The 27,836-nt window shown below is 41.6% G+C and overlaps 3 protein-coding genes and 1 pseudogene across 10 annotated transcripts in view; all 4 read right to left on the minus strand.

The window, feature by feature from the left end:
* LOC127374226 (protocadherin alpha-C2-like) overlaps positions 1 to 27,836 on the minus strand; it is a 141,729-nt gene that overhangs the window by 71,268 nt on the left and 42,625 nt on the right. Inside the window, exon 1 of one of the 8 annotated variants that reach the window (XM_051419315.1) lies at positions 23,980 to 26,534. The exons of 5 other annotated variants lie outside the window; for them this stretch is intronic. In XM_051419315.1, coding sequence (XP_051275275.1) covers positions 23,980 to 26,352 — 2,373 coding nt within the window. In that variant the 5' untranslated portion in view covers positions 26,353 to 26,534. Of the gene's footprint in view, positions 1 to 20,689; positions 23,207 to 23,979; positions 26,908 to 27,836 lie in introns of those variants that run through there. 2 more of the 8 variants (XM_051419309.1, XM_051419322.1) reach the window with 2 other exon arrangements.
* LOC127374279 (protocadherin alpha-5-like) lies at positions 4,722 to 6,186 on the minus strand. Its single transcript, XM_051419428.1, has one exon. It carries the CDS (start codon positions 5,688 to 5,690, stop codon positions 4,812 to 4,814), a length of 879 nt encoding a protein of 292 aa, XP_051275388.1. The 5' UTR covers positions 5,691 to 6,186; the 3' UTR covers positions 4,722 to 4,811.
* LOC127374260 (protocadherin alpha-8-like) lies at positions 6,773 to 9,651 on the minus strand. The gene has a single exon (XM_051419409.1). It carries the CDS (start codon positions 9,167 to 9,169, stop codon positions 6,773 to 6,775), a length of 2,397 nt encoding a protein of 798 aa, XP_051275369.1. The 5' UTR covers positions 9,170 to 9,651.
* On the minus strand, positions 9,627 to 13,700 carry LOC127375097 (protocadherin alpha-8-like; annotated as a pseudogene).

The following is a 27,836-nucleotide window of genomic DNA, read 5'->3' on the forward strand; positions in this document are numbered from 1 at the left end:
CACACGTTTTGCAACATATTCATATATCTGCATGTTACAAAGACATGCACGTTATGTTCACTTAAATATAGAAAAGATTCACTCCTTGGATTAATAAATGAGGCGTGGCTTACCTTTTCTTTATTAGGTAAAGTCTGAGTTCTGGTAAAAGTGTCTCCTCCATTAATACTGATCAGTTCACCATCTACAGGAGGAAACGGGGCGGGGAAAACTACTACGTCACTCTTCAACGTGTCTGAGCTGAAACACACGTCATACTGCTGAGTAGATTTAGAGTAAGACCAGCTCCCATCAGGGTGGGTGGTGATCATTGGGGCGCTGTACCTGCTGAAACTGTCTGTCCTGTGGCATTTGACAGCTATTAAACTGATGAGGCTCAGCAGAAAGATCACTGACACCGACACAATGGCGATCAGCAGATACAGGTTTAAATCAGAGAAGCTCTCCTCCTTTATGGGCGCATGTCTGAACGGAGTCTGGATGTCAGCTGTGCTTTCAACCACCACCACATCAATAGACACAGTAGCTGACAGGGAGGGTTCTCCGTTATCAGAAACTAGAACCACCAAGGGGTGAGTTTTCAGGTCATTGTCACTCATTCTCCTCTTAGTCCGGATCTCTCCGGTGCTGGTTCCGATGCGGAAGAGGTTGTTTCCTTTGGGCTCAGACAGGTGATAAGAAAGCAGCGCATTGTATCCAGAGTCTGCGTCTACAGCCCTGATCTTTGCCACAAAGTATCCCGCTTCAGCAGAATAGGGGATGCTCTCACTGTTAACGGAGCCGTGCTCAGAATACGGCGCGAGAATCGTTGGATTATTGTCATTTTCATCCAGAATCAAAACGTTCACAGTCACGTTGCTGCTGAGCGGAGGAACACCAGAGTCTGTGGCCTGAACTTTAAACTGAAACGTTTTTAACTCCTCATAGTTAAAAGACTGCAGGCTGACTATATCTCCAGTCTCTGAGTTGATGTTTATCATTGTGGGGAGGGGCAGAGATTTACTATTACTGTCTAAAAGTGAGTAGGTCACCTGACCGTTGTTGCTGACGTCAGCATCAATTGCTGTCACTGTTTTAATAACTGTTCCTACTTTGCTGTTTTCCTTCACATAAACGTTTATTAAAGGCTCTGGGAAATACGGCGCATTGTCATTAACATCAGACACGTAAACAATAATAACGCTGGTATTAGAAAGTGGAGGACTTCCTTCATCGGTAGCTGAAATTGTTACATTGTACTGAGGAGTTAGCTCTCTGTCTAGCTTACCGTCCACTACTAAAGAGTAATAGTTTTTATAATTTGTCTCCAATTTGAACGGAACAGTATTCAAGATCTCACATTTCACTTCACCGTTTTTACCACCGTCTCTATCTAAAACTGATACTAGTGCGATAGCGGTACCGACACCAGCGTCCTCGTTCACTGTGTTGAGCAGTGACGTCACAGTGATTTCAGGAGCATTGTCGTTAACATCAATTACTTCTACCAGCACTTTACTATGTGCAGACATAGGAGGTTGGCCTCTGTCCCTGGCCTCTGCTCGAATCTCAAAAGCTTTTCTTTCCTCATAGTCGATTTTTCCTTTCACGGAAATTATTCCTGTGTCAGGGTCGATTTTGAAAATATCCAGGATATGGTCCTGATCTTTGCTACGCAGAGAATATACTATGTCACTGTTTGTACCTTCATCAGCGTCTGTGGCATTTAAAGTGAAGACTGCCGTACCAATCGGGATATTTTCAAACGTTTGAACTTTGTAAAGAGTGCTGCTAAAGACTGGTGCGTTATCGTTTGTATCTAATACATTTATTTCAATTTCCGATGTGCCTGAATTTGGTGGACTTCCCCCGTCTACCGCAGTTAACACGAGCTGCATATGTGGCCTTTTCTCACGGTCTAGGGCTTTCTGCAGCACCAACTCTGGAGATATACTCTCCTCTCTTGTGTGTGTCGCAAGAGTGAAGTATTCGTTTGGACTGAGCTTATACGCGCTAACACCATTTTTACCCACATCTGCATCGCTTGCTTCCGATAACGCAAATCTAAATCCAGGCAAAGTGTTCTCTGCAATGTCTAGTATTTGTGATTTTGTGTTAAAAGACGGAGAATGGTCATTCACATCTCTAATTTCTATCTCTACACGGTAAAGCTTTAATGGGTTGTTTATCACAGCCTCTACGCTAACACTGCATTTGGGTTCCTCTGCACAAAGCTCCTCTCTGTCTATCCTCTCATTGACATAGAGAAAGCCGGTCTTTACGTTTACCTCGAAGTATTTCCTCTTTGATCCGGTAACAACCTGAAACAAACGGGACTCCAAATCCTGCACATTGAGGTTTAGATCCTTGGCGATATTTCCGACATTAGTTCCCGGGTTTACCTCCTCTGACACGGAGTAGGAGAGCTGCCCAGACGCCGCTTCCCAGTAACAATCCAACAGCGCCAGCACCAGATATGTAACAATAGACCTCCTGCTACTCGGTAAAGGCATCATTCCGCCGAAGAAGACCAAAGCATACATCCACATTAGGGTTTCTACCGTGGAATTGTGAGACTTGACAGAATTTTAGCCAACACTATTCAGATGTTCTTATTCTTACAGACGCGGACTCCATTATACCCTCCCCTCTCTTCCCGTGTCTCTTTGTGATGAAAACCACAGTCATTCTGTTGTACTCTGGGAGGAGCCTTAACATTTCTGTGTTACGGTCTATAGCGTCACTTTGTGGAAACTTTCCGTAACTGCACACGTTATAAACAACTATAAAACACTCCTCATAAAGGAAGACTGGGACACACTTATAAACTGCACTATGAGTTATTGCAAGGATTTGGACATGTTTAAAAAACACAACATACTTCAAAGGACAGAATGCGGATTTACTATTGTCATTGTAGTAAAATCTGCTGTGACATTGTTTCATACAATTATGCAAATTATACAATTGTACAATACGCCCACTCTATTATGGACATAAAGATATGTTCGCTTGCAAATATGCTGCACAACAACACAGCACATGTCTTAGAATGGAACATACTTATCCGGACTTCAGGCAGAGCGCATTAAGAAAGTTGCGTTCAGCACCACGGACAGCGACGTACACATTTAAATACAGCATGTAGAGCAGGCCAAGATGCGACAACAACCCCGTGACTTTTTACTTTATTTAACTCAAACTTGAAGTATATTACAATGAAAGATTGTTGTTGTTCAAGGAACACCAATCCATTAATTAAAGTGACAAGTATAATTTCGCTTTTCAACATAAATGAAGGGCAACAATGAGACTTACTTAATGCTTAAGTTCTTACCTTTTCTTTATTTGGCAAAGTTTGAGTTCTGGTAAAAGTGTCTCCTCCGTTAATACTGATCAGTTCACCATCTACAGGCGGAAACGGGGCGGGGAAAACCACTACGTCACTCTTCAACGTGTCTGAGCTGAAACACACGTCATACTGCTGAGTAGATTTAGAGTAAGACCAGCTCCCGTCAGGGTGGGTGGTAATCATTGGGGCGCTGTACCTGCTGAAACTGTCTGTCCTGTGGCATTTGACAGCTATTAAACTGATGAGGCTCAGCAGAAAGATCACTGACACCGACACAATGGCGATCAGCAGATACAGGTTTAAATCAGAGAAGCTCTCCTCCTTTATGGGCCCATGTCTGAACGGAGTCTGGATATCAGCTGTGCTTTCAACCACCACCACATCAATAGACACAGTAGCTGACAGGGAGGGTTCTCCGTTATCAGAAACCAGAACCACCAAGGGGTGAGTTTTCAGGTCATTGTCACTCATTCTCCTCTTAGTCCTGATCTCTCCGGTGCTGGTTCCAATGCGGAAGAGGTTGTTTCCTTTGGGTTCAGACAGGTGATAAGAAAGCAGCGCATTGTATCCAGAGTCTGCGTCTACAGCCCTGATCTTTGCCACAAAGTATCCCGCTTCAGCAGAATAGGGAATGCTCTCACTGTTAACGGAGCCGTGTTCAGAATAGGGCGCCAGAATCGTTGGATTATTGTCATTTTCATCCAGAATAAAAACGTTCACAGTCACGTTGCTGCTGAGTGGAGGAACACCAGAGTCTGTGGCCTGAACTTTAAACTGAAACGTTTTTAACTCCTCATAGTTAAAAGACTGCAGGCTGACTATATCTCCAGTCTCCGAGTTGATGTTAATCATTGTAGACAGCGGGACTAATTTATTCTCACTGACTAATGAATAGCTCACCTGACCATTTTCACTAATATCAGCATCTGTTGCGGATATTGCTTTCAAAACCGTCCCAACTGGACTGTTTTCTTCCACATACATATTAATAACAGTCTCTGAAAACCTAGGTGTGTTGTCATTTACATCAGAAACCTGAACAATAACCACGCTAGTGTTAGAGAGAGGGGGCCTACCTTCATCCGTAGCTTTGATAGTGATATTGTAGTGGGAGATGAGTTCCCTGTCTAGAGCTCCACCGATAACTAATGAATAATAATTTTTATAATTTGTCTCCAATTTAAAAGGAACCGAATTCAATATCTCACATTTGACTTCACCATTTTTGCCCCCATCTCTGTCAAGAACAGAAACAAGTGCAATGGCAGTGCCAATTTCAGCGTCCTCCTTCACTGTACTAAGCAGTGACGTCACTGTGATGTCAGGCGCATTGTCATTCAGGTCCACCACCTCAACTAGTACCTTACACTGTGCTGTTAATGGAGGCTGGCCTTTGTCAGCAGCCTGCACACGAATTTCAAAGGCAGGGTTGGTTTCAAAGTCAATTTTTCCTTTAACGGTTATTATTCCTGTTTCTGAATCAATGTTCAAAAATGTCCAAAATATGGTCTTGATCTTTCGAATTTAGTAGGTATACAATGTCTTTGTTTATCCCCTCATCAGCGTCAGTTGCAGTCACTGTTATTACTGTACTGCCAAGTGCTGCATTTTCTGTAATACTTGTTTTGTACAATGTTTTTGTAAAGACTGGGATATTATCGTTGTTGTCCAGAACATTAATGATTATTTCTGATGTGCCTGATTTGGGAGGTGTTCCTCCATCTACAGCGGTGAGCGCCAGCTTAATTAAAGCCTGTTTTTCTCGGTCTAATGCTTTCTGAAGAACTAACTCGGCTGATACACTCTCTCCTTTGTGCACCGCTAAAGAAAAATATTCATTGGGATTTAGCTTGTATGTGTTAATACTGTTTTTACCTACATCGGCATCGTAGGCCGACAGCACAGGGAAGGTAGCTCCCGGCAGGATGCTTTCTGCTATGTCGATAGTTTGTGATTTGGCACTGAAAGAGGGGGGGTTATCGTTTACGTCAAGAATATTAACTTCAATACGGTAAAGCTTCAGTGGATTATTAATCACAGCCTCTACATTTATCGTGCACTTAGCAGCTTTCGCACAAAGCTCTTCTCTGTCTATTCTTTCACTGACGTAGAGGAAACCTGACTTCAAATTTACATCAAAATACTTTCTCTTTGATCCAGGAACGATCTGAAACATACGTGACTCCAAATCCTGTACGTTAAGATTTAGATCCTTGGCGAGATGTCCAACAGAAGTCCCCAGGTTTACCTCCTCTGAGACGGAATAGGAGAGCTGCCCGGATACCGCTCCCCAGTTATACTCCAACACAACAAGCACAAGATATATCCCGAACGAGGTCTTTCTTCCTGGCCGATGCATAATTCCACAAAACGAGAACAAAGCACATAACCTTATATCGACGAGCCGTTTGCTTATTAAGGCCAAACGATCCCTTGACGGACGAAATTATATGTCGGTATATTTTCTATATCCATTCCCCTCCGCCCTGCGTCTCACTCTAACAAAGCACTGGCAAAATGATGATCCTTTTAATGTGGGAGGGGCCTCTACAAATCAGCAACTGGCTGGTGGTGTTACGGTCTATAGTGCCGCCTCATGGTCATTTGTTATGACTACAATGCTTTGAAATAAACACAGTCAAACATGATATTTGCTAGAGAGCACCGGAATTTAAATGATTCCAGTCAGTAATAAACTACAAAAATGACAGCTTCTGCATTACTGAGTGTAATGCCATGCCCTTATAACAAAACAGTTCAATTGCCACATACTTCAGAACCATGGATAGAGCATTGTAATGCCGATACAGCGGGGTATTCAAAGCACACTTGAGTAGAAACCGTTTGTAAGGATACCCAAAAATGTTTGATCCAAAGCAGTGAAGTGTTTGACCTTCTTAAAACCAGTAACGTTACAGTATATTTACACAAAGCACGTGGTCTACGATTTCCAGACCAACATTCAAAGGCGGTTCCTATACAAAGGACTATTGGCAGAAGGATTCACAAGTAAGTATAAAAACTAACGGAACTATATTGCTTTTCTTTTGTCAAATATGCATCCAAAACTTGGATTCAGTACCGAGGTGTTATACATTATCAAAACTGTGATTGACTATATCCATATGTATAGTAAGCATGGAGATGATCAAAGTGTTGACTGATGCACGTTGTCAAAAGTATTAAGCTGTTTTAATACATTTCCAAAGGTGTGTACGTAAATTGGTTTTAAATGTGAAGTATTCATTAAAGTTAATGTAGCCTTAACAAGGGAATATAATGGCGTATTAAGAATTTGACTAGACGTGAATACAATCTACAAATGCGCAGAAGCAAACTTATGCCCATTCAGTAAAACCAAGACAGATGTAAACCCCCTTAATGCGTTTCAATATAGGAGCTAACATCATAACTCAACTGAAGACAATAATTAGGTTTGAATTATCTTACCTTTTCTTTATTAGGTAAAGTCTGAGTCCGCGTGAAAGTGTCTCCTCCGTTAATACTGATCAGTTCACCATCTACAGGCGGAAACGGGGCGGGGAAAACTACCACGTCACTTTTCAACGTGTCTGAGCTGAAACACACGTCATACTGCTGAGTAGATTTAGAGTAAGACCAGCTCCCGTCAGGGTGGGTGGTGATCATTGGGGCGCTGTACCTGCTGAAACTGTCTGTCCTGTGGCATTTGACAGCTATTAAACTGATGAGGCTCAGCAGAAAGATCACTGACACCGACACAATGGCGATCAGCAGATACAGGTTTAAATCAGAGAAGCTCTCCTCCTTTATGGGCCCATGTCTGAACGGAGTCTGGATGTCAGCTGTGCTTTCAACCACCACCACATCAATAGACACAGTAGCTGACAGGGAGGGTTCTCCGTTATCAGAAACCAGAACCACCAAGGGGTGAGTTTTCAGGTCATTGTCACTCATTCTCCTCTTAGTCCGGATCTCTCCGGTGCTGGTTCCGATGCGGAAGAGGTTGTTTCCTTTGGGTTCAGACAGGTGATAAGAAAGCAGCGCATTGTATCCAGAGTCTGCGTCTACAGCCCTGATCTTTGCCACAAAGTATCCCGCTTCAGCAGAATAGGGGATGCTCTCACTGTTAACGGAGCCGTGCTCAGAATAGGGCGCGAGAATCGTTGGATTATTGTCATTTTCATCCAGAATCAAAACGTTCACAGTCACGTTGCTGCTGAGCGGAGGAACACCAGAGTCTGTGGCCTGAACTTTAAACTGAAATGTTTTTAACTCCTCATAGTTAAAAGACTGCAGGCTGACTATATCTCCAGTCTCTGAGTTGATGTTTATCATTGTCGATAGTGGTAATGAATTACTGTTGTTTTGTAAGAATGAATAGCTCACCTGACCATTTTGATCAATATCGGCATCAACTGCTGAAACAGTTTTTATTACTGCTCCAACTGGACTGTTCTCTTTCACATAGACATTGATGATGTTTTCTGTGAATAGAGGTTTGTTATCATTCACATCTGAGACGTGTACATTAATAATGCTCGTGCTGGAGAGAGGTGGGCTGCCCTCATCAGTAGCAGTGATGCTGATATCGTATTGAGAGGCGCTCTCTCTGTCGAGAGGACCGTCCACCACCAACGAATAGTAATTCTTATAGTTTGACTCTAATTTAAAAGGGACATTATTGGAGATTTTACAGTTCACCATCCCATTTTTACCTCCGTCTTTATCAAGTACTGAAACAAGAGCAATGGCGGTGCCGATGGACGCATCCTCTTTCACGTTATTTAACAATGATGTAACCGAAATATCAGGAGCATTGTCATTGACGTCTAAAACTTCAATCAATAATTTTGCATGTGAGGTCATCGGCGAGGAAGCTCCATCACTGGCTTGTACTCTGATCTCAAAAGCGTTATTCTCTTCATAATCTATGTTCTTTTTATTTGTTACAGTTCCAGTTTGTTCATCGATAGCAAACAGATTAGTTTGTTTTCCTCGGCCTACTTCACTGAATGAATACACAACTTGTCCATTTTGGCCAATATCTAAATCAGTAGCATTTAATGTTATTATCGATGTTCCTATCTTAACGTTCTCATAGACACTGGCTTTATACAGAGTTTGACTGAATACAGGAGGATTATCATTAATGTCTAAAACATTCACTATAATGACCATAGTGCCTGATTTAGCAGGTGTTCCTCCATCAATCGCAGTCAGTATGAGTCGAATCACAGACTGTTTTTCTCTGTCTAAAACTTTCTGAAGCAATAATTCGACAGTTACACTCTCACCTTTATGTGTGGCGAGAGAGAAATGTTCATTTTGGCTAAGCTTGTAGTTATTGACTGTGTTCTTACCGACGTCTGCATCGTGAGCTGGGTGCAGGGGGAACCTTACCCCTGCTGCTGTGTTCTCACTAATATTGACTATCTGTGACGTGCTTATAAATAACGGAGAATTATCATTTACATCCACTATGTTAATTTCAATCCGGTACAGTTTTAAAGGATTATTAATAACTGCTTCCACACTCAGTGAACATTTGGGCTCGTCGCCGCAGAGTTCCTCTCGATCTATTCTCTCATTAACGTACAGGACACCAGTCTTCAGGTTTACCTCGAAATATTTTCTCTTTGATCCAGCAACGATCTGAAACATGCGGGGCTCCAAATCCTGGACATTGATGTTCAGATCTTTAGCGACATTTCCGACAACAGTGCCCAGATTCACCTCCTCTGAGACGGAGTAAGAGAGCTGCCCAGACACCGCTTCCCAGTAACAATCCAACAGCACGACCAAGAAATATATCCACACAGAGCTCCTACTGCTCGGAGAATGCATTATTCCATACATCCAGATAAATCATACAGACAGCTTCGTTTACTAATGCTACACAAATAAATATTTCAAGCTGTATAGGCCAATAGACGAGACGAGTTTAAATTGCCACACGGATATCGTCCGTGTTCGTTCGTCCTCTCTGTCTCTTTGTTTCAATCGCATGAGAAACATCATCATCCTCTGAATCTGGGAGGAGCTCCGAGCCACTAAAGAGGAAGTTCAAATGTTACGGTCTATAGTGTCCTCATGTGGGCACTTGGAAGAACTACATTCTACATGAAGCAGCTGACAAAATTACAAAGACACATTTGTATCCTAAAGTATTCAGCGACATCTCAAGGAAATATGGGTCAGTTTGACTACACATTTTATTCCACTATTTATTCTTTCTTCAGCTATTTAGTGTCTTTCCGAGCACAAAGTATGTGAAAACATACATAAAACTTTTGTATACGTTTTCTTTCTTCTGTTAATCTATGTGTTTCAGCATATGCTCCGAAGAGTAAAGGGACCACACAATCTTGTGTTCAGCAACACGGACAGCGATGTTCCCTTCGAAAATGCCGAACTTGCAGCAAAAATCACTCAATCTGAAATCTTTAAGCACAAAGCCGGTCTAAGATTATATACCACCAATTTGAATTATGTTAAACTTAAAGTCCATTTAAATGTAATTTCCCGTTACCTTTGTGCCGCAAAGATTTTGAAAATGGCAGTAATAAAAACGTGTTTACGTTGCAACCCTTCCCGACACCATGTAATATTCCTAAATACATAATGCTCCTTGTCTTTAGTGTAAAGTGTTGCATAAAATATGGGTAAAAAATTTACACTTTAACAGTGTCTCTCTTTAACCTTCTTGCCCCGAGGATTGCAAAAAACTCAATAAATTCAACTTGAGCACCACGAGTCCTTTAAAATACCGAATAAGAAGTTAAGCATTAATGAGACAAGAAATGATAAATGCACAGCATCTTATAGAGTCTATAAATGTTAACTACTCCACTTAAATTGGATATCATTTCAGTTTTAACCTAAAGATAGTGCTAACCTTCTTGTCAATACAGCACTAAGCCATTTAAAATAACACGAAAAAAGCGGCAGCATTTCGCCTGCAATTCTCAAAAATAAAAACAGTGCAGTAATTAGTAATTAATGCAAGAATGTCCTTACCTTTTCTTTGTTGGGTAAAGTCTGAGTTCTGCGTAAAAGTGTCTCCTCCGTTAATACTGATCAGTTCACCATCTACAGGCGGAAACGGGGCGGGGAAAACTACTACGTCACTCTTCAACGTGTCTGAGCTGAAACACACGTCATACTGCTGAGTAGATTTAGAGTAAGACCAGCTCCCGTCAGGGTGGGTGGTGATCATTGGGGCGCTGTACCTGCTGAAACTGTCTGTCCTGTGGCATTTGACAGCTATTAAACTGATGAGGCTCAGCAGAAAGATCACTGACACCGACACAATGGCGATCAGCAGATACAGGTTTAAATCAGAGAAGCTCTCCTCCTTTATGGGCCCATGTCTGAACGGAGTCTGGATGTCAGCTGTGCTTTCAACCACCACCACATCAATAGACACAGTAGCTGACAGGGAGGGTTCTCCGTTATCAGAAACCAGAACCACCAAGGGGTGAGTTTTCAGGTCATTGTCACTCATTCTCCTCTTAGTCCGGATCTCTCCGGTGCTGGTTCCGATGCGGAAGAGGTTGTTTCCTTTGGGTTCAGACAGGTGATAAGAAAGCAGCGCATTGTATCCAGAGTCTGCGTCTACAGCCCTGATCTTTGCCACAAAGTATCCCGCTTCAGCAGAATAGGGGATGCTCTCACTGTTAACGGAGCCGTGCTCAGAATAGGGCGCGAGAATCGTTGGATTATTGTCATTTTCATCCAGAATCAAAACGTTCACAGTCACGTTGCTGCTGAGCGGAGGAACACCAGAGTCTGTGGCCTGAACTTTAAACTGAAACGTTTTTAACTCCTCATAGTTAAAAGACTGCAGACTGACTATATCTCCAGTCTCTGAGTTGATGTTTATCATTGTCGATAGTGGTAATGAGTTACTGTTGTTTTTTAAGAATGAATAGCTCACCTGACCATTTTGATCGATGTCGGCATCAACTGCTGAAACAGTTTTTATTACTGCTCCAACTGGACTGTTCTCTTTCACATAGACATTGATGATGTTTTCTGTGAATAGAGGTTTGTTATCATTCACATCTGAGACGTGTACATTAATAACGCTTGTGCTGGAGAGAGGTGGGCTGCCCTCATCAGTAGCAGTGATGCTGATATCGTATTGAGAGGCGCTCTCTCTGTCGAGAGGACCGTCCACCACCAACGAATAGTAATTCTTATAGTTTGAGTCTAATTTAAAAGGGACATTATTTGAGATTTTACAGTTCACCATCCCATTTTTACCTCCGTCTTTATCAAGTACTGAAACAAGAGCAATGGCGGTGCCAATGGACGCATCCTCTTTCACGTTATTTAACAATGATGTGACCGAAATTTCAGGAGCATTGTCATTGACGTCTAAAACTTCAATTAATAATTTGGCATTAGAGGTGAGAGGAGAAGAAGCTCCATCACTGGCTTGTACTCTGATCTCAAAAGCGTTATTCTCTTCAAAATCTATGTTCTTTTTATTTGTTATAGTTCCAGTTTGTTCATCGATAGCAAACAGATCAGTTTGTTTTCCTCGGCCTACTTTACTGAATGAATACACAACTTGTCCATTTTGGCCAATATCCAAATCAGTGGCATTTAATGTTATTATCGATGTTCCTATTTTTACATTCTCATAGACACTGGCTTTATACAGAGTTTGACTGAATACAGGAGGATTATCGTTACTGTCCAAGACATTCACTATAATGACCATAGTGCCTGATTTAGCAGGTGTTGCTCCATCAATCGCAGTCAGTATGAGTCGAATCACAGACTGTTTTTCTCTGTCTAAAACTTTCTGAAGCAATAATTCGGGAGATTCAAGCTCTCCCTTTTGTGTGTCGAGAGAGAAATGTTCATTTTGGCTAAGCTTGTAGGTATTTACAGTGTTTTTACCAACGTCTGCATCGTCAGCAGAATGAAGGGGAAATTTCGCCCCTGCTGCTGTGCTCTCAGTGATGTCTATTACCTGTGACGTGCTGAGAAATGACGGAGAATTATCATTTACATCCAAGATGATAATTTCAATCCGGTACAGTTTCAAAGGATTATTAATAACTGCTTCTACACTCAGTGAACATTTGGGCTCGTCGCCGCAGAGTTCCTCTCGATCTATTCTCTCATTAACGTACAGGACACCAGTCTTCAGGTTTACCTCGACATATTTTCTCTTTGATCCAGCAACGATCTGAAACATGCGGGGCTCCAAATCCTGGAGATTGATGTTCAGATCTTTAGCGACATTTCCAACAACAGCACCCAGATTTACCTCCTCTGAGACGGAGTAAGAGAGCTGCCCAGACACCGCTTCCCAGTAACAATCCAACAGCACCAACAAGAAATATATCCACACAGAGCTCCTTCTGCTCGGAGAATGCATTATTCCATACATCGAGAAGGAGCATGTAGGCAAATCTGAGCAACACTACAACAACGCCGACATCACGATCAAGGAAGAAATATTCCAAAGAAATATTTCGGCATTTTACCAACCAAACAAGACAACCGTCCTTTGTCGTCCGACCTCTCTTTGTAACAAAGACCACAGATACATCATCCGCTGAATCAGGGAGGAGCCTCGAGCCACCAAAGACAGCGTCCAAATGTGATGGTCTACAGTGTCCTCATGTGGACACAAGTTATACCTACATGCTACATCAAATATAATAACACTGGAAAGTAGAAAACATTTTCAGTTCTCCTTAAACATTAAGCAATTACAAAAGTCACTTGCCGAATAATAAACAAGAATGTTAAGCCCACTGATTACTAAAATTCCCTTAATATGACTGAAGTGTTCTTCAGAATAAAGCATTGATTTATAAATGAAGCAAAATTTGAAGCAAAAGAATAACAGCAGCGACAGTGAGTTATTTGGCGTTAAAAATACTAAAATATTGACCGTTTAATCTTAAGAGCAAATTGATTGAACATATTAAATTAAAATGTTTTTATTTTATTCTAAATTAATAAATATGCAACATATTGTCCAACAGACGTGTAGAAGTATGTACAAAGAGTGTGTACTTAAACTAAATTCTTTTTTGCATCATGTTCTGGGACCCGTAAGCAAGTTTAAAAGTTACGTTCAGCACCACGGATAGCGACACACACAATGCGAATCAGCAGCCACGATTACTGACTTATTAACATATTAACTAATTGGAGGCAAGCTACAGTTTACAATATTAAACTACAAAATCAATTACCTTGATTACTACTAATTAATACATGTTCCATTTTAAGTGTAAAGGAGAGTCTCTTTAAATATAATCCCAGTTTCTTAACAGCTACCTTGAATAGATGTATTTTATTTTTAAATAAAGTAAATAAAACTGCACCATGTCATAACCAATTCTCCACTTAGAAAAACGTGCAACGAGTACGTGATTGAACTATTTTCTTACCTTCTCTTTGTTGGGTAAAGTCTGAGTCCGCGTAAAAGTGTCTCCTCCGTTAATACTGATGAGCTCACCATCTACAGGCGGAAACGGGGCGGGAAAAACTACTACGTCACTCTTCAACGTGTCTGAGCTGAAACACACGTCATACTGCTGAGTGGATTTAGAGTAAGACCAGCTCCCGTCAGGGTGGGTGGTGATCATTGGGGCGCTGTACCTGCTGAAACTGTCTGTCCTGTGGCATTTGACAGCTATTAAACTGATGAGGCTCAGCAGAAAGATCACTGACACCGACACAATGGCGATCAGCAGATACAGGTTTAAATCAGAGAAGCTCTCCTCCTTTATGGGCACATGTCCGAACTGAGTCTGGATGTCAGCTGTGCTTTCAACCACCACCACATCAATAGACACAGTAGCTGACAGGGAGGGTTCTCCGTTATCAGAAACCAGAACCACCAAGGGGTGAGTTTTCAGGTCATTGTCACTCATTCTCCTCTTAGTCCGGATCTCTCCGGTGCTGGTTCCGATGCGGAAGAGGTTGTTGACTTTGGGTTCAGACAGGTGATAAGAAAGCAGCGCATTGTATCCAGAGTCTGCGTCTACAGCCCTGATCTTTGCCACAAAGTATCCCGCTTCAGCAGAATAGGGGATGCTCTCACTGTTAACGGAGCCGTGCTCAGAATAGGGCGCGAGAATCGTTGGATTATTGTCATTTTCATCCAGAATCAAAACGTTCACAGTCACGTTGCTGCTGAGCGGAGGAACACCAGAGTCTGTGGCCTGAACTTTAAACTGAAACGTTTTTAACTCCTCGTAGTTAAAAGACTGCAGACTGACTATATCTCCAGTCTCTGAGTTGATGTTTACCATTGTCGATAGTGGTAATGAGTTACTGTTGTTTTGTAAGAATGAATAGCTCACCTGACCATTTTGATCAATGTCGGCATCAACTGCTGAAACAGTTTTTATTACTGCTCCTACTGGACTGTTCTCTTTCACATAGACATTGATTATGTTTTCTGTGAATAGAGGTTTGTTATCATTCACATCTGAGACGTGTACATTAATAATGCTCGTGCTGGAGAGAGGTGGGCTGCCCTCATCAGTAGCAGTGATGCTGATATCGTATTGAGAGGCGCTCTCTCTGTCGAGAGGACCGTCCACCACCAACGAATAGTAATTCTTATAGTTTGATTCTAATTTAAAGGGGGACATTGTTGGAGATTTTACAGTTCACCATCCCATTTTTACCTCCGTCTTCATCAAGTACTGAAACAAGAGCAATGGCGGTGCCGATGGACGCATCCTCTTTAACGTTATTTAACAATGATGTAACCGAAATTTCAGGAGCATTGTCATTGACGTCTAAAACCTCAATTAATAATTTTGCATGTGAGGTCATCGGAAAAACTGCTCCATCACTGGCTTGTACTCTGATCTCAAAAGCGTTATTCTGCTCATAATCTATGTTCTTTTTATTTGTTACAGTTCCAGTTTGTTCATCGATAGTAAACAGATCAGTTTGTTTTCCTCGGCCTACTTCACTGAATGAATACACAACTTGTCCATTTTGGCCAATATCTAAATCAGTAGCATTTAATGTTATTATCGATGTTCCTATCTTAACGTTCTCATAGACACTGGCTTTATACAGAGTTTGACTGAATACAGGAGGATTATCATTAATGTCTAATACATTCACTATAATGACCATAGTGCCTGATTTAGCAGGTGTTCCTCCATCAATCGCAGTCAGTATGAGTCGAATCACAGACTGTTTTTCTCTGTCTAAAACTTTCTGAAGCAATAATTCGGGAGATTCCCTCTCTCCTTTATGTGTGGCGAGAGAGAAATGTTCATTTTGGCTAAGCTTGTAGGTATTTACAGTGTTTTTCCCGACGTCTGCATCGTCAGCGAAATGAAGGGGAAATTTCGCCCCTGCTGCTGTGTTCTCAGTGATGTCTATTACCTGTGACGTGCTGAGAAATGACGGAGAATTATCATTTACGTCCAAGATTATAACTTCAATCCGGTACAGTTTTAAAGGATTATTAATAACTGCTTCCACACTCAGTGAACATTTGGGCTCGTCGCCGCAGAGTTCCTCTCGATCTATTCTCTCATTAACGTACAGGACACCAGTCTTCAGGTTTACCTCGAAATATTTTCTCTTTGATCCAGCAACGATCTGAAACATGCGGGGCTCCAAATCCTGGACATTGATGTTCAGATCTTTAGCGACATTTCCGACTACAGTCCCCAGATTTACCTCCTCTGACACGGAGTACGAGAGCTGCCCAGACACCGCTTCCAAGCAACAATCCAACAGCACGACCAAGAAATATATCCACACAGAGCTCCTTCTGCTCGGAGAATGCATTATTCCATACATCCAGAGAAATCATACAGACAGCTTCGTTTACTAATGCTACACAAATAAATATTTTAAGATGTATAGGCTTATAGACGAATAGAGTTTAAATTGCCACACGGATATAGTCCGTTGTCGTTCGTCCTCTCTGTCTCTTTGTTTCAATCGCATGAGAAACCTCATCATCCGCTGAATCTGGGAGGAGCTCCGAGCCACTAAAGAGGAAGTTCAAATGTTACGGTCTATAGTGTCCTCATGTGGGCACTTGGAAGAACTACATTCTACATGAAGCAGCTGACAAAATTACAGACACATTTGTATCTTAAAGTATTCAGCGACATCTCAAGGAAATATGGGTCAGTTTGACTACACATTTTATTCCACTATTTATTCTTTCTTCAGCTATTTAGTGTCTTTCCGAGCACAAAGTATATGAAAACATACATAAAACTGTTGTATACGTTTTCTTTCTTTTGTTAATCTATGTGTTTCAGCATATGCTCCGAAGAGTAAAGGGACCACACAATCTTGTGTTCAGCACCAGGGACAGCGATGTTCCCTTCGAAAATGCCGAACGTGCAGCAAAAATCACTCAATCTGAAATCTTTAAGCACAAAGCCGGTCTAAGATTATATACCACCAATTTGAATTATGTTAAACTTAAAGTCCATTTAAATGTAATTTCCCTTGTTACCTTTGTGCCGCAAAGATTTTGAAAATGGCACTAATAAAAACGTTTTTACGTTGCAACCCTTCCCGACACAATGTAATATTCCTAAATACATAATGCTCCTTGTCTTTAGTGTAAAGTGTTGCATAAAATATGTGTAAAAATTGTACACTTTAACAGTGTCTCTCTTTAACCTTCTTGCCCCGAGGATTGCAAGAAACTCATTAAATTCAACTTGCGCACCAAGAGTCCTTTAAAATACCGAATAAGAAGTTAAGCATTAATGAGACAAGAAATGATAAATGCACAGCATCTAATAGAGTCTATAATATGTTAACTACTCCACTTAAATTGGATATAATTTCAGTTTTAACCTAAAGATAGTGCTAACCTTCTTGTCAACACAGCACTAAGCCATTTCAAATAACACGAAAACAGCGGCAGCATTTCGCCTGCAATTCTCAAAAATAAAAAATGTGCAGTAATTAGTAATTAATGCAACAATGTCCTTACCTTTTCTTTATTAGGTAAAGTCTGAGTCCGCGTAAAAGTGTCTCCTCCGTTAATACTGATCAGTTCACCATCTACAGGCGGAAACGGGGCGGGGAAAACTACTACGTCACTCTTCAACGTGTCTGAGCTGAAACACACGTCATACTGCTGAGTAGATTTAGAGTAAGACCAGCTCCCGTCAGGGTGGGTGGTGATCATTGGGGCGCTGTACCTGCTGAAACTGTCTGTCCTGTGGCATTTGACAGCTATTAAACTGATGAGGCTCAGCAGAAAGATCACTGACACCGACACAATGGCGATCAGCAGATACAGGTTTAAATCAGAGAAGCTCTCCTCCTTTATGGGCCCATGTCTGAACGGAGTCTGGATGTCAGCTGTGCTTTCAACCACCACCACATCAATAGACACAGTAGCTGACAGGGAGGGTTCTCCGTTATCAGAAACCAGAACCACCAAGGGGTGAGTTTTCAGGTCATTGTCACTCATTCTCCTCTTAGTCCGGATCTCTCCGGTGCTGGTTCCGATGCGGAAGAGGTTGTTTCCTTTGGGTTCAGACAGGTGATAAGAAAGCAGCGCATTGTATCCAGAGTCTGCGTCTACAGCCCTGATCTTTGCCACAAAGTATCCCGCTTCAGCAGAATAGGGGATGCTCTCACTGTTAACGGAGCCGTGCTCAGAATAGGGCGCGAGAATCGTTGGATTATTGTCATTTTCATCCAGAATCAAAATGTTCACAGTCACGTTGCTGCTGAGCGGAGGAACACCAGAGTCTGTGGCCTGAACTTTAAACTGAAACGTTTTTAACTCCTCGTAGTTAAAAGACTGCAGACTGACTATATCTCCAGTCTCTGAGTTGATGTTTATCATTGTCGATAGTGGTAATGAGTTACTGTTGTTTTGTAAGAATGAATAGCTCACCTGACCATTTTGATCAATATCGGCATCAACTGCTGAAACAGTTTTTATTACTGCTCCAACTGGACTGTTCTCTTTCACATAGATATTGATGATGTTTTCTGTGAATAGAGGTTTGTTATCATTCACATCTGAGACGTGTACATTAATAATGCTCGTGCTGGAGAGAGGTGGGCTGCCCTCATCAGTAGCAGTGATGCTGATATCGTATTGAGAGGCGCTCTCTCTGTCGAGAGGACCGTCCACCACCAACGAATAGTAATTCTTATAGTTTGATTCTAATTTAAAAGGGACATTATTGGAGATTTTACAGTTCACCATCCCATTTTTACCTCCGTCTTTATCAAGTACTGAAACAAGAGCAATGGCGGTGCCAATGGACGCATCCTCTTTCACGTTGTTTAACAGTGATGTAACTGAAATTTCAGGAGCATTGTCATTGACGTCTAAAACTTCAATCAATAATTTGGCATGTGAGGTGAGAGGAGAAGAAGCTCCATCAGTGGCTTGTACTCTGATCTCAAACGCGTTATTCTCTTCAAAATCTATGTTCTTTTTATTTGTTACAGTTCCAGTTTGTTCATTGATAGCAAATATATCAGTTTGTTTCCCCCGGTCTATTTCAATAAAGGAATATGATATTTCCCCGTTGTGTCCTGCATCCAAGTCAGTAGCATTTAATGTTATTATCGATGTTCCTATTTTTACGTTCTCATAGACACTGGCTTTATACAGAGTTTGACTGAATACAGGAGGATTATCATTAATGTCTAATACATTCACTATTACACTCATACTGCCTGATTTAGCAGGTGTTCCTCCATCAATCGCAGTCAGTATGAGTCGAATCACAGACTGTTTTTCTCTGTCTAAAACTTTCTGAAGCTGTAATTCGACAGTTACAGTCTCTCCTTTATGTGTGGCGAGAGAGAAATGTTCATTTTGGCTAAGCTTGTAGGTATTTATACTATTTCTACCAACGTCTGCATCATGAGCTCGTTTCAATAGAAATTTTGTCCCTACTGCTGTGCTCTCGGTTATGTTAATTACCTGTGACGTGCTGAGAAATAACGGAGAATTATCATTTACATCCAAGATTATAATTTCAATCCGGTACAGTTTCAAAGGATTATTAATAACTGCTTCGACACTCAGGGAACATTTGGGCTCGTCGCCGCAGAGTTCCTCTCTATCTATTCTCTCATTAACGTACAGGACACCAGTCTTCAGGTTTACCTCGAAATATTTTCTCTTTGATCCAGCAACGATCTGAAACATGCGGGGCTCCAAATCCTGGACATTGATGTTCAGATCTTTAGCGACATTTCCGACTACAGTCCCCAGATTTACCTCCTCTGACACGGAGTAAGAGAGCTGCCCAGACACCGCTTCCAAGCAACAATCCAACAGCACGACCAAGAAATATATCCACACAGAGCTCCCTCTGCTCGGAGAATGCATTATTCCATACATCGAGAAGGAGCATATAGGCAAATCTGAGCAACACCACAACAACGCCGAGATCACGATCAAGGAAGAAATATTCCAAAGAAATATTTCGGCATTTTACCAACCAAACAAGACAACCGTCCTTTGTCGTCCGACCTCTCTTTGTAACAAAGCCCACAGATACATCATCCGCTGAATCAGGGAGGAGCCTCGAGCCACCAAAGACAGCGTCCAAATGTGATGGTCTACAGTGTCCTCATGTGGACACAAGTTATACCTACATGCTACATCAAATATAATAACACTGGAAAGTAGAGAACATTCTCAGTTCTCCTTAAATATTAAGCAATTACAAAAGTCACTTGCCAAATAATAAACAAGAATGTTAAGCCCACTGATTACTAAAATTCCCTTAATATGACTGAAGTGTTCTTTAGAATAAAGCATTGATTTATAAATGAAGCAAAATTTGAAGCAAAAGAATAACAGCAGCGACAGTGAGTTATTTGGCGTTAAAAATACTAAAATATTGACTGTTTTAATCTTAAGAGCAAATTGATTGAACATATTGAATACATTTTGTTTTATTTTATTCTAAATTAATAAATATGCAACATATTGTCCAACGGACGTGTAGAAGTATGTAAAAAGAGTGTGTACTTCAACTACGTTTTGTTTTGCATCATGTTCTGGGACCCGTAAGCAAGTTTAAAAGTTACGTTCAGCACCACGGATAGCGACACACACAATGCGAATCAGCAGCCACGATTACTGACATATTAACATATTAACTAATTGGAGGCAAGCTACAGTTAACAATATTAAACTACAAAATCAATTACCTTGATTACTATTAATTAATACGTGTTCCATTTTAAGTGTAAAGGAGAGTCTCTTTAAATATAATCCCAGTTTCTTAACAGCTACCTTGAATAGATGTATTTTATTTTTAAATAAAGTAAATAAAACTGCACCATGTCATAACCAATTCTCCACTTAGAAAAACGTGCAACGAGTACGTGATTGAACTATTTTCTTACCTTCTCTTTGTTGGGTAAAGTCTGAGTTCTGGTAAAAGTGTCTCCTCCGTTAATACTGATGAGTTCACCATCTACAGGCGGAAACGGGGCGGGAAAAACTACTACGTCACTCTTCAACGTGTCTGAGCTGAAACACACGTCATACTGCTGAGTAGATTTAGAGTAAGACCAGCTCCCGTCAGGGTGGGTGGTGATCATTGGGGCGCTGTACCTGCTGAAACTGTCTGTCCTGTGGCATTTGACAGCTATTAAACTGATGAGGCTCAGCAGAAAGATCACTGACACCGACACAATGGCGATCAGCAGATACAGGTTTAAATCAGAGAAGCTCTCCTCCTTTATGGGCGCATGTCTGAACGGAGTCTGGATGTCAGCTGTGCTTTCAACCACCACCACATCAATAGACACAGTAGCTGACAGGGAGGGTTCTCCGTTATCAGAAACCAGAACCACCAAGGGGTGAGATTTCAGGTCATTGTCACTCATTCTCCTCTTAGTCCGGATCTCTCCGGTGCTGGTTCCGATGCGGAAGAGGTTGTTTCCTTTGGGCTCAGACAGGTGATAAGAAAGCAGCGCATTGTATCCAGAGTCTGCGTCTACAGCCCTGATCTTTGCCACAAAGTATCCCGCTTCAGCAGAATAGGGGATGCTCTCACTGTTAACGGAGCCGTGCTCAGAATAGGGCGCGAGAATCGTTGGATTATTGTCATTTTCATCCAGAATCAAAACGTTCACAGTCACGTTGCTGCTGAGCGGAGGAACACCAGAGTCTGTGGCCTGAACTTTAAACTGAAACGTTTTTAACTCCTCATAGTTAAAAGACTGCAGACTGACTATATCTCCAGTCTCTGAGTTGACGTTTACCATTGTAGACAGCGGGACTGAGTTAGTGTTACTTTCTACAAAATAGTAACTCACCTGACTATTTTCATTGAAGTCAGCATCAAGTGCGGACACTCTTTTGAGAACTGCTCCCACAGGGCTGTTCTCCTTTACATAAATATTAATGTCAGGCGATGCGAAGCGAGGAGCGTTATCATTGACGTCGGAAACGTGAATGGTAATAATATTGGTGCTGGAGAGAGAGGGGTGACCTCCATCACTTGCTATTATGGTAACATTATACTGAGAAATGCTCTCTCGGTCTAAGGGCCCATCAACCACTAAGGAGTAATAGTTTTTATAGTTTGTTTCCAATTTAAAAGGAGAATTCTCATCCATTGTACAATGCACTTCACCATTCTTGCCTCCGTCTTTGTCCAACACAGAAACAAGTGCAATAGCAGTACCTACTTCTGCATCCTCCTTTACTATGTTAAGTAGAGACGTCACAGTGATCTCAGGAGCATTATCGTTCAGGTCCACCACCTCCACCAGCACCTTACAATGAGCGGACATCGGAGGCTGGCCTTTGTCACTGGCCTGTGCACGAATCTCAAACGCGGGGTGTTCTTCAAAATCAACATTTCCTTCTACTGTCAATGTGCCAGTGTTTGGGTCGATTTTAAAAATCTGCAGGATGTGGTCCTGCTCCTTTGTGCTAAGTGTATATATGATGTCTTTGTTTGTTCCATCGTCTGCGTCTGTAGCATTTAAAGTCAGCAGAGTGGTACCAATAGGGACATTTTCAAATATACGTGTTTTGTAGAGAGATTTTGCAAACACTGGCGTGTTATCGTTAACATCTAAAACATTAATTATAATATCTGACGTTCCGGACTTTGGTGGACTTCCATCGTCTAACGCTGTTAAAGTAAGTGTGATCACAGACTCCTTTTCTCTGTCTAACGCTTTCTGTAACACTAACTCAGTAGAAATACTGTCCCCCGCCTTACTTATTGCCAGTGAGAAATGTTCATTGGAGCTGAGCTTGTATGTGCTTACGCCATTCTTTCCTACATCTGCATCGTAGGCTTGTAGTAGAGGGAATTTTATGCCAGGTAACGTGTTTTCAGCAATGTCTATACTCTGTGACTTAGCAATGAAATATGGAAAATTATCGTTGACATCAAGAATATTAATATCTATACGGTACAGTTTTAGGGGCTCATTTATGACCGCCTCGACATAAACAGTACATTTTACTCCTTTCGCACAGAGCGCCTCTCTGTCTATCCTCTCACTGACGTAGAGGATACCCGTCTTCGTATTTACCTCGAAGTATTTTTTCTTTGATCCAGCAACAATCCTGAACATACGAGACTCCAAATCCTGGACGTTTAAGTGTAAATCTTTAGCGATATTTCCAACAAATGTCCCCGAGTTCACCTCCTCTGAGACGGAGTAAGATAGCTGCCCAGACGCTGCATCCCAGCAATAATCCAGTATCAGAAGCATCAAATATATCCAGACAGAGCACTTTCTACTCGGTAAAGGCATAATTCCTTCCGGCTTAAACACAACATATATTCAAATCTGACGATTCTTACAAAACAATCCAGACGAAGACAATATATTAATTATATATTTTCTTTCTTTTCAGTCGGGACTGGAAAAGCTGCTGCCGCACGGTACCATCTCCTCTTATATCTCTTTGTTACAAAGCTATGTGAACTGTCTCTGGGAGGGGCGTTAAGTACGAAAAGAGAAGTCTTCATGTTATGGTCTACACTGTCACCTTGTGGTGATTTAAAATATCTACAGTTACAGGCTGTACTAAAGCTACTTCAGTGATACCACTCTTCTTCTCTGATTTTAAGTGACTGTAAACTGTCTAAAAGCCAATGAAAACAGAAAATTAAAATGTAAAGTTAATTTCAGGGTTATTGAAGCAACTGGTCTTATTTCAGGACCACGGAGAGCGCCGCACGCTTTTCTCTCAGGCAGGTTGAAAGTAAATGATGGATGATTCGTTTGTTTCCAAACTGACAAGGCAGTCGGAGAAAAACTAAAGAATATATATTATATTTCAAACCTGCCACCGTTATTTATATAGTGCAGTACAGTGTATGAAAAATAAAGGTCACAATTCTGTGTCAAATGGGTGATTGAATATAAAAGCAGGTACAATGGTCTTACACAAAATATAACGTCAGATAGATATGTAAATAAGAACGTGATGAGCACATTTATTATTGATCAAAACTATCACACCTGTTTACAGCATAACTGACAAGAGCGATGTTCACATAAAACAACTTCTATATTCGTTTCCAAAAAGTCCAATTACTATATGAATCCAGTTTTTAAACACTTGCAAACCATTTCAAATGGAAGGCAATGGCGACTGTGGTCTGTAGGACATGTGGCATTAATCTGAAACCCCGAAGTAGAAAATTCATTGGACTCACCTTTTCTTTATTAGGTAAAGTCTGAGTCCTTGTGAAAGTGTCTCCTCCGTTAATACTGATCAGCTCACCATCTACAGGCGGAAACGGGGCGGGGAAAACTACTACATCACTCTTCAACGTGTCTGAGCTGAAACACACGTCATACTGCTGAGTAGATTTAGAGTAAGACCAGCTCCCGTCAGGGTGGGTGGTGATCATTGGGGCGCTGTACCTGCTGAAACTGTCTGTCCTGTGGCATTTGACAGCTATTAAACTGATGAGGCTCAGCAGAAAGATCACTGACACCGACACAATGGCGATCAGCAGATACAGGTTTAAATCAGAGAAGCTCTCCTCCTTTATGGGCGCATGTCTGAACGGAGTCTGGATGTCAGCTGTGCTTTCAACCACCACCACATCAATAGACACAGTAGCTGACAGGGAGGGTTCTCCGTTATCAGAAACCAGGACCACCAAGGGGTGAGTTTTCAGGTCATTGTCACTCATTCTCCTCTTAGTCCGGATCTCTCCGGTGCTGGTTCCGATGCGGAAGAGGTTGTTTCCTTTGGGTTCAGACAGGTGATAAGAAAGCAGCGCATTGTATCCAGAGTCTGCGTCTACAGCCCTGATCTTTGCCACAAAGTATCCCGCTTCAGCAGAATAGGGGATGCTCTCACTGTTAACGGAGCCGTGCTCAGAATAGGGCGCGAGAATCGTTGGATTATTGTCATTTTCATCCAGAATCAAAACGTTCACAGTCACGTTGCTGCTGAGCGGAGGAACACCAGAGTCTGTGGCCTGAACTTTAAACTGAAACGTTTTTAACTCTTCATAGTTAAAAGACTGCAGACTGACTATATCTCCAGTCTCTGAGTTGATGTTTACCATTGTGGATAACGGCAAGGAGTTGCTGTTACTTTCGATAACGGAATAGCTCACCTGGGCATTTTGATCAATGTCTGCATCAACTGCAGCTACCCTTTTTAGGACAGCTCCAACCGGACTATTCTCTTTTAAATAAACATTGACCAGAGTGTCTGAAAAACGAGGCGAGTTATCATTGACATCTGAGACATAAACAGTAAGATCGCTGGTGCTTGTGAGTGCAGGGACTCCATCATCTGTAGCTGTGATAGTGATATTATAATGTGAAGCACTCTCTCGGTCTAGCTGTCCGTCTACTACCAGAGAATAATAGTTTTTATAATTTGTTTCCAATTTAAAGGGGCTGTCATCTTTAATATCACAGTGAACTACTCCATTTTTACCTCCATCTCTGTCCAGAACTGACACAAGTGCAACAGCAGTACCAATTTTTGCATCCTCTTTCACTCTATTAATTAACGATGTTACAGATATTTCAGGAGTATTGTCATTTAAATCCACCACCTCTATTAGTACTTTACACTGTGCAGCCATTGGAGGAGAGCCTTTGTCCCTAGCTTGCACGCGGATTTCAAAAGCCGGATTCTCTTCAAAGTCAATCTTTCCTTTAACTGTTAACAACCCAGTCAGCTCATCAATTTGAAATATTTCCAAAACATGGTCTTGATCTTTGCTGCTCAGGGAATATGAAATCTCCCTGTTTGGTCCTTCATCAGCGTCTGTTGCCGTTACTGTTATTACTGATGTCCGAAGCGGTACATTTTCAGTAATAATTGTTTTATACAATGATTTTGTAAAGACTGGAGTGTTATCATTTACGTCCAAGACATTGATTATTATCTGTGATGTTCCGGATTTTGGAGGTGTCCCTCCGTCTACAGCAGTCAATGTGAGTTTAATTACAGGTTGTTTTTCTCGGTCTAAAGGTTTCTGGAGGACTAGCTCAGCTGACACACTATCTCCTTTGTTCACTGATAAAGAAAAATGGTCATTTTGACTCAGCTTGTACGTACTGATACCATTTTTTCCTACATCGGCGTCAAAGGCAGACAGCACAAGAAATGTAGTCCCGGGCAGCGTGCTTTCGGCGATTTCAATACTTTGCGAATTAGTACTGAAAGACGGATGATTATCATTAACGTCTAGAATATTTATATCTAAACGATAAAGCTTCAGTGGAGCATTTATCACAGCCTCGACGCTCACTGTGCATTTTGTTGCCTTCGCACAGAGCTCCTCTCTGTCTATTCTATCACTGACAAAGAGAACACCAGTCTTTAAATTTACCTCGAAATATTTTCTCTTTGATCCGCTAACAATCTGGAACATACGAGGCTCCAGATCATCGACACTGAGGTTTAGATCCTTGGCTATATTTCCTACAGAAGTCCCCGGATTCACCTCTTCTGATATGGAGTAGGAGAGCTGTCCGGACACCGCTTCCCAGTAACAATCCAGCAGGACAAATAACACGTATATCGCCACGGGACTCCTGTTAGTTGAAGACATATTCCAACCCGACGTGAAAACAACATAGAAACCAGTCTAAGGGATGTCGAGTATTGACGGATACTATGTTCCTTTTTCTTCTAATTTGCCCACAATGCATATGATGTCCCAGCCTTCTCTCGGTGCTTCTGCGTCTCTTTGTGTCAAAGCCCAATAAGACATCATCACGCTCTCAATCTGGGAGGGGCCACGGGATTTAAATGAATTCTCTCTGTGTTATGGTCTACAGTGCCCCCTTATGGCCTTGTGGACTAATTACATTACCAACCAACGACAGCATAATACTACACAAACCATCTCTCTGTAATGATCATCTCAAAAATGAACAATTTTCAATTTAAAGCCATGTATTTTGTGTATTTCAAAATAAGGGTTGATATGCTCAAACAAAGGCATTTAAAGCAAACTGAAAAAATTAAATAGAAACAGAGTATTCTTAAGATTAATAAGAAACCTTCTTGAAAACGAGTCTAAGAAACAGAGTACGCCATCAGCAAAATCATCCGCCCTCATAATGATTAGTGCCTAAAACCACAAACTCCATGTATCAGTGCTATCGTCAAAGAAGAAATTATGAAATATAAAAAAGTAAAATAAATACTACAATGTAATGTTATTGTCCACTGAGGGTAAGTTGGAACGCACCCTGAACAGCGACTATTTCATTTGAGCGGAAAAGACTGGCTCACAAGTTGCAAGTGCTGATGACAGATGCAAAACGTCATCATTTTCAAAGAATTTCAAGAAAGAAATTTACAAATTAATTTTCCACAACAATAACCTGTGTAAAAACATAAAAAAAGATACAAATAAAGAAGGGATGGCAAGTAAAGAACGACTGCATATACAAAGCGTTAGGTAACATTCAGTATATAGTCTAAAGGCCATCATGTGTAGGCCATCATAAACGTGCTGCTCTTACCTTTTCTTTATTAGGTAAAGTCTGAGTCCGTGTAAAAGTGTCTCCTCCATTAATACTGATGAGCTCGCCATCTACAGGTGGGAACGGGGCGGGGAAAACTACTACGTCACTCTTCAGCGTGTCTGAGCTGAAACACACGTCATACTGCTGAGTAGATTTAGAGTAAGACCAGCTCCCGTCAGGGTGGGTGGTGATCATTGGAGCGCTGTACCTGCTGAAACTGTCTGTCCTGTGGCATTTGACAGCTATTAAACTGATGAGGCTCAGCAGAAAGATCACTGACACCGACACAATGGCGATCAGCAGATACAGGTTTAAATCAGAGAAGCTCTCCTCCTTTATGGGCGCATGTCTGAACGGAGTCTGGATGTCAGCTGTGCTTTCAACCACCACCACATCAATAGACACAGTAGCTGACAGGGAGGGTTCTCCGTTATCAGAAACCAGAACCACCAAGGGGTGAGTTTTCAGGTCATTGTCACTCATTCTCCTCTTAGTCCGGATCTCTCCGGTGCTGGTTCCGATGCGGAAGAGGTTGTTTCCTTTGGGTTCAGACAGGTGA

Source organism: Dicentrarchus labrax, unplaced genomic scaffold (assembly GCF_905237075.1).
Source record: "Dicentrarchus labrax unplaced genomic scaffold, dlabrax2021, whole genome shotgun sequence".
Classification (NCBI taxonomy): Eukaryota; Metazoa; Chordata; class Actinopteri; family Moronidae; genus Dicentrarchus; species Dicentrarchus labrax.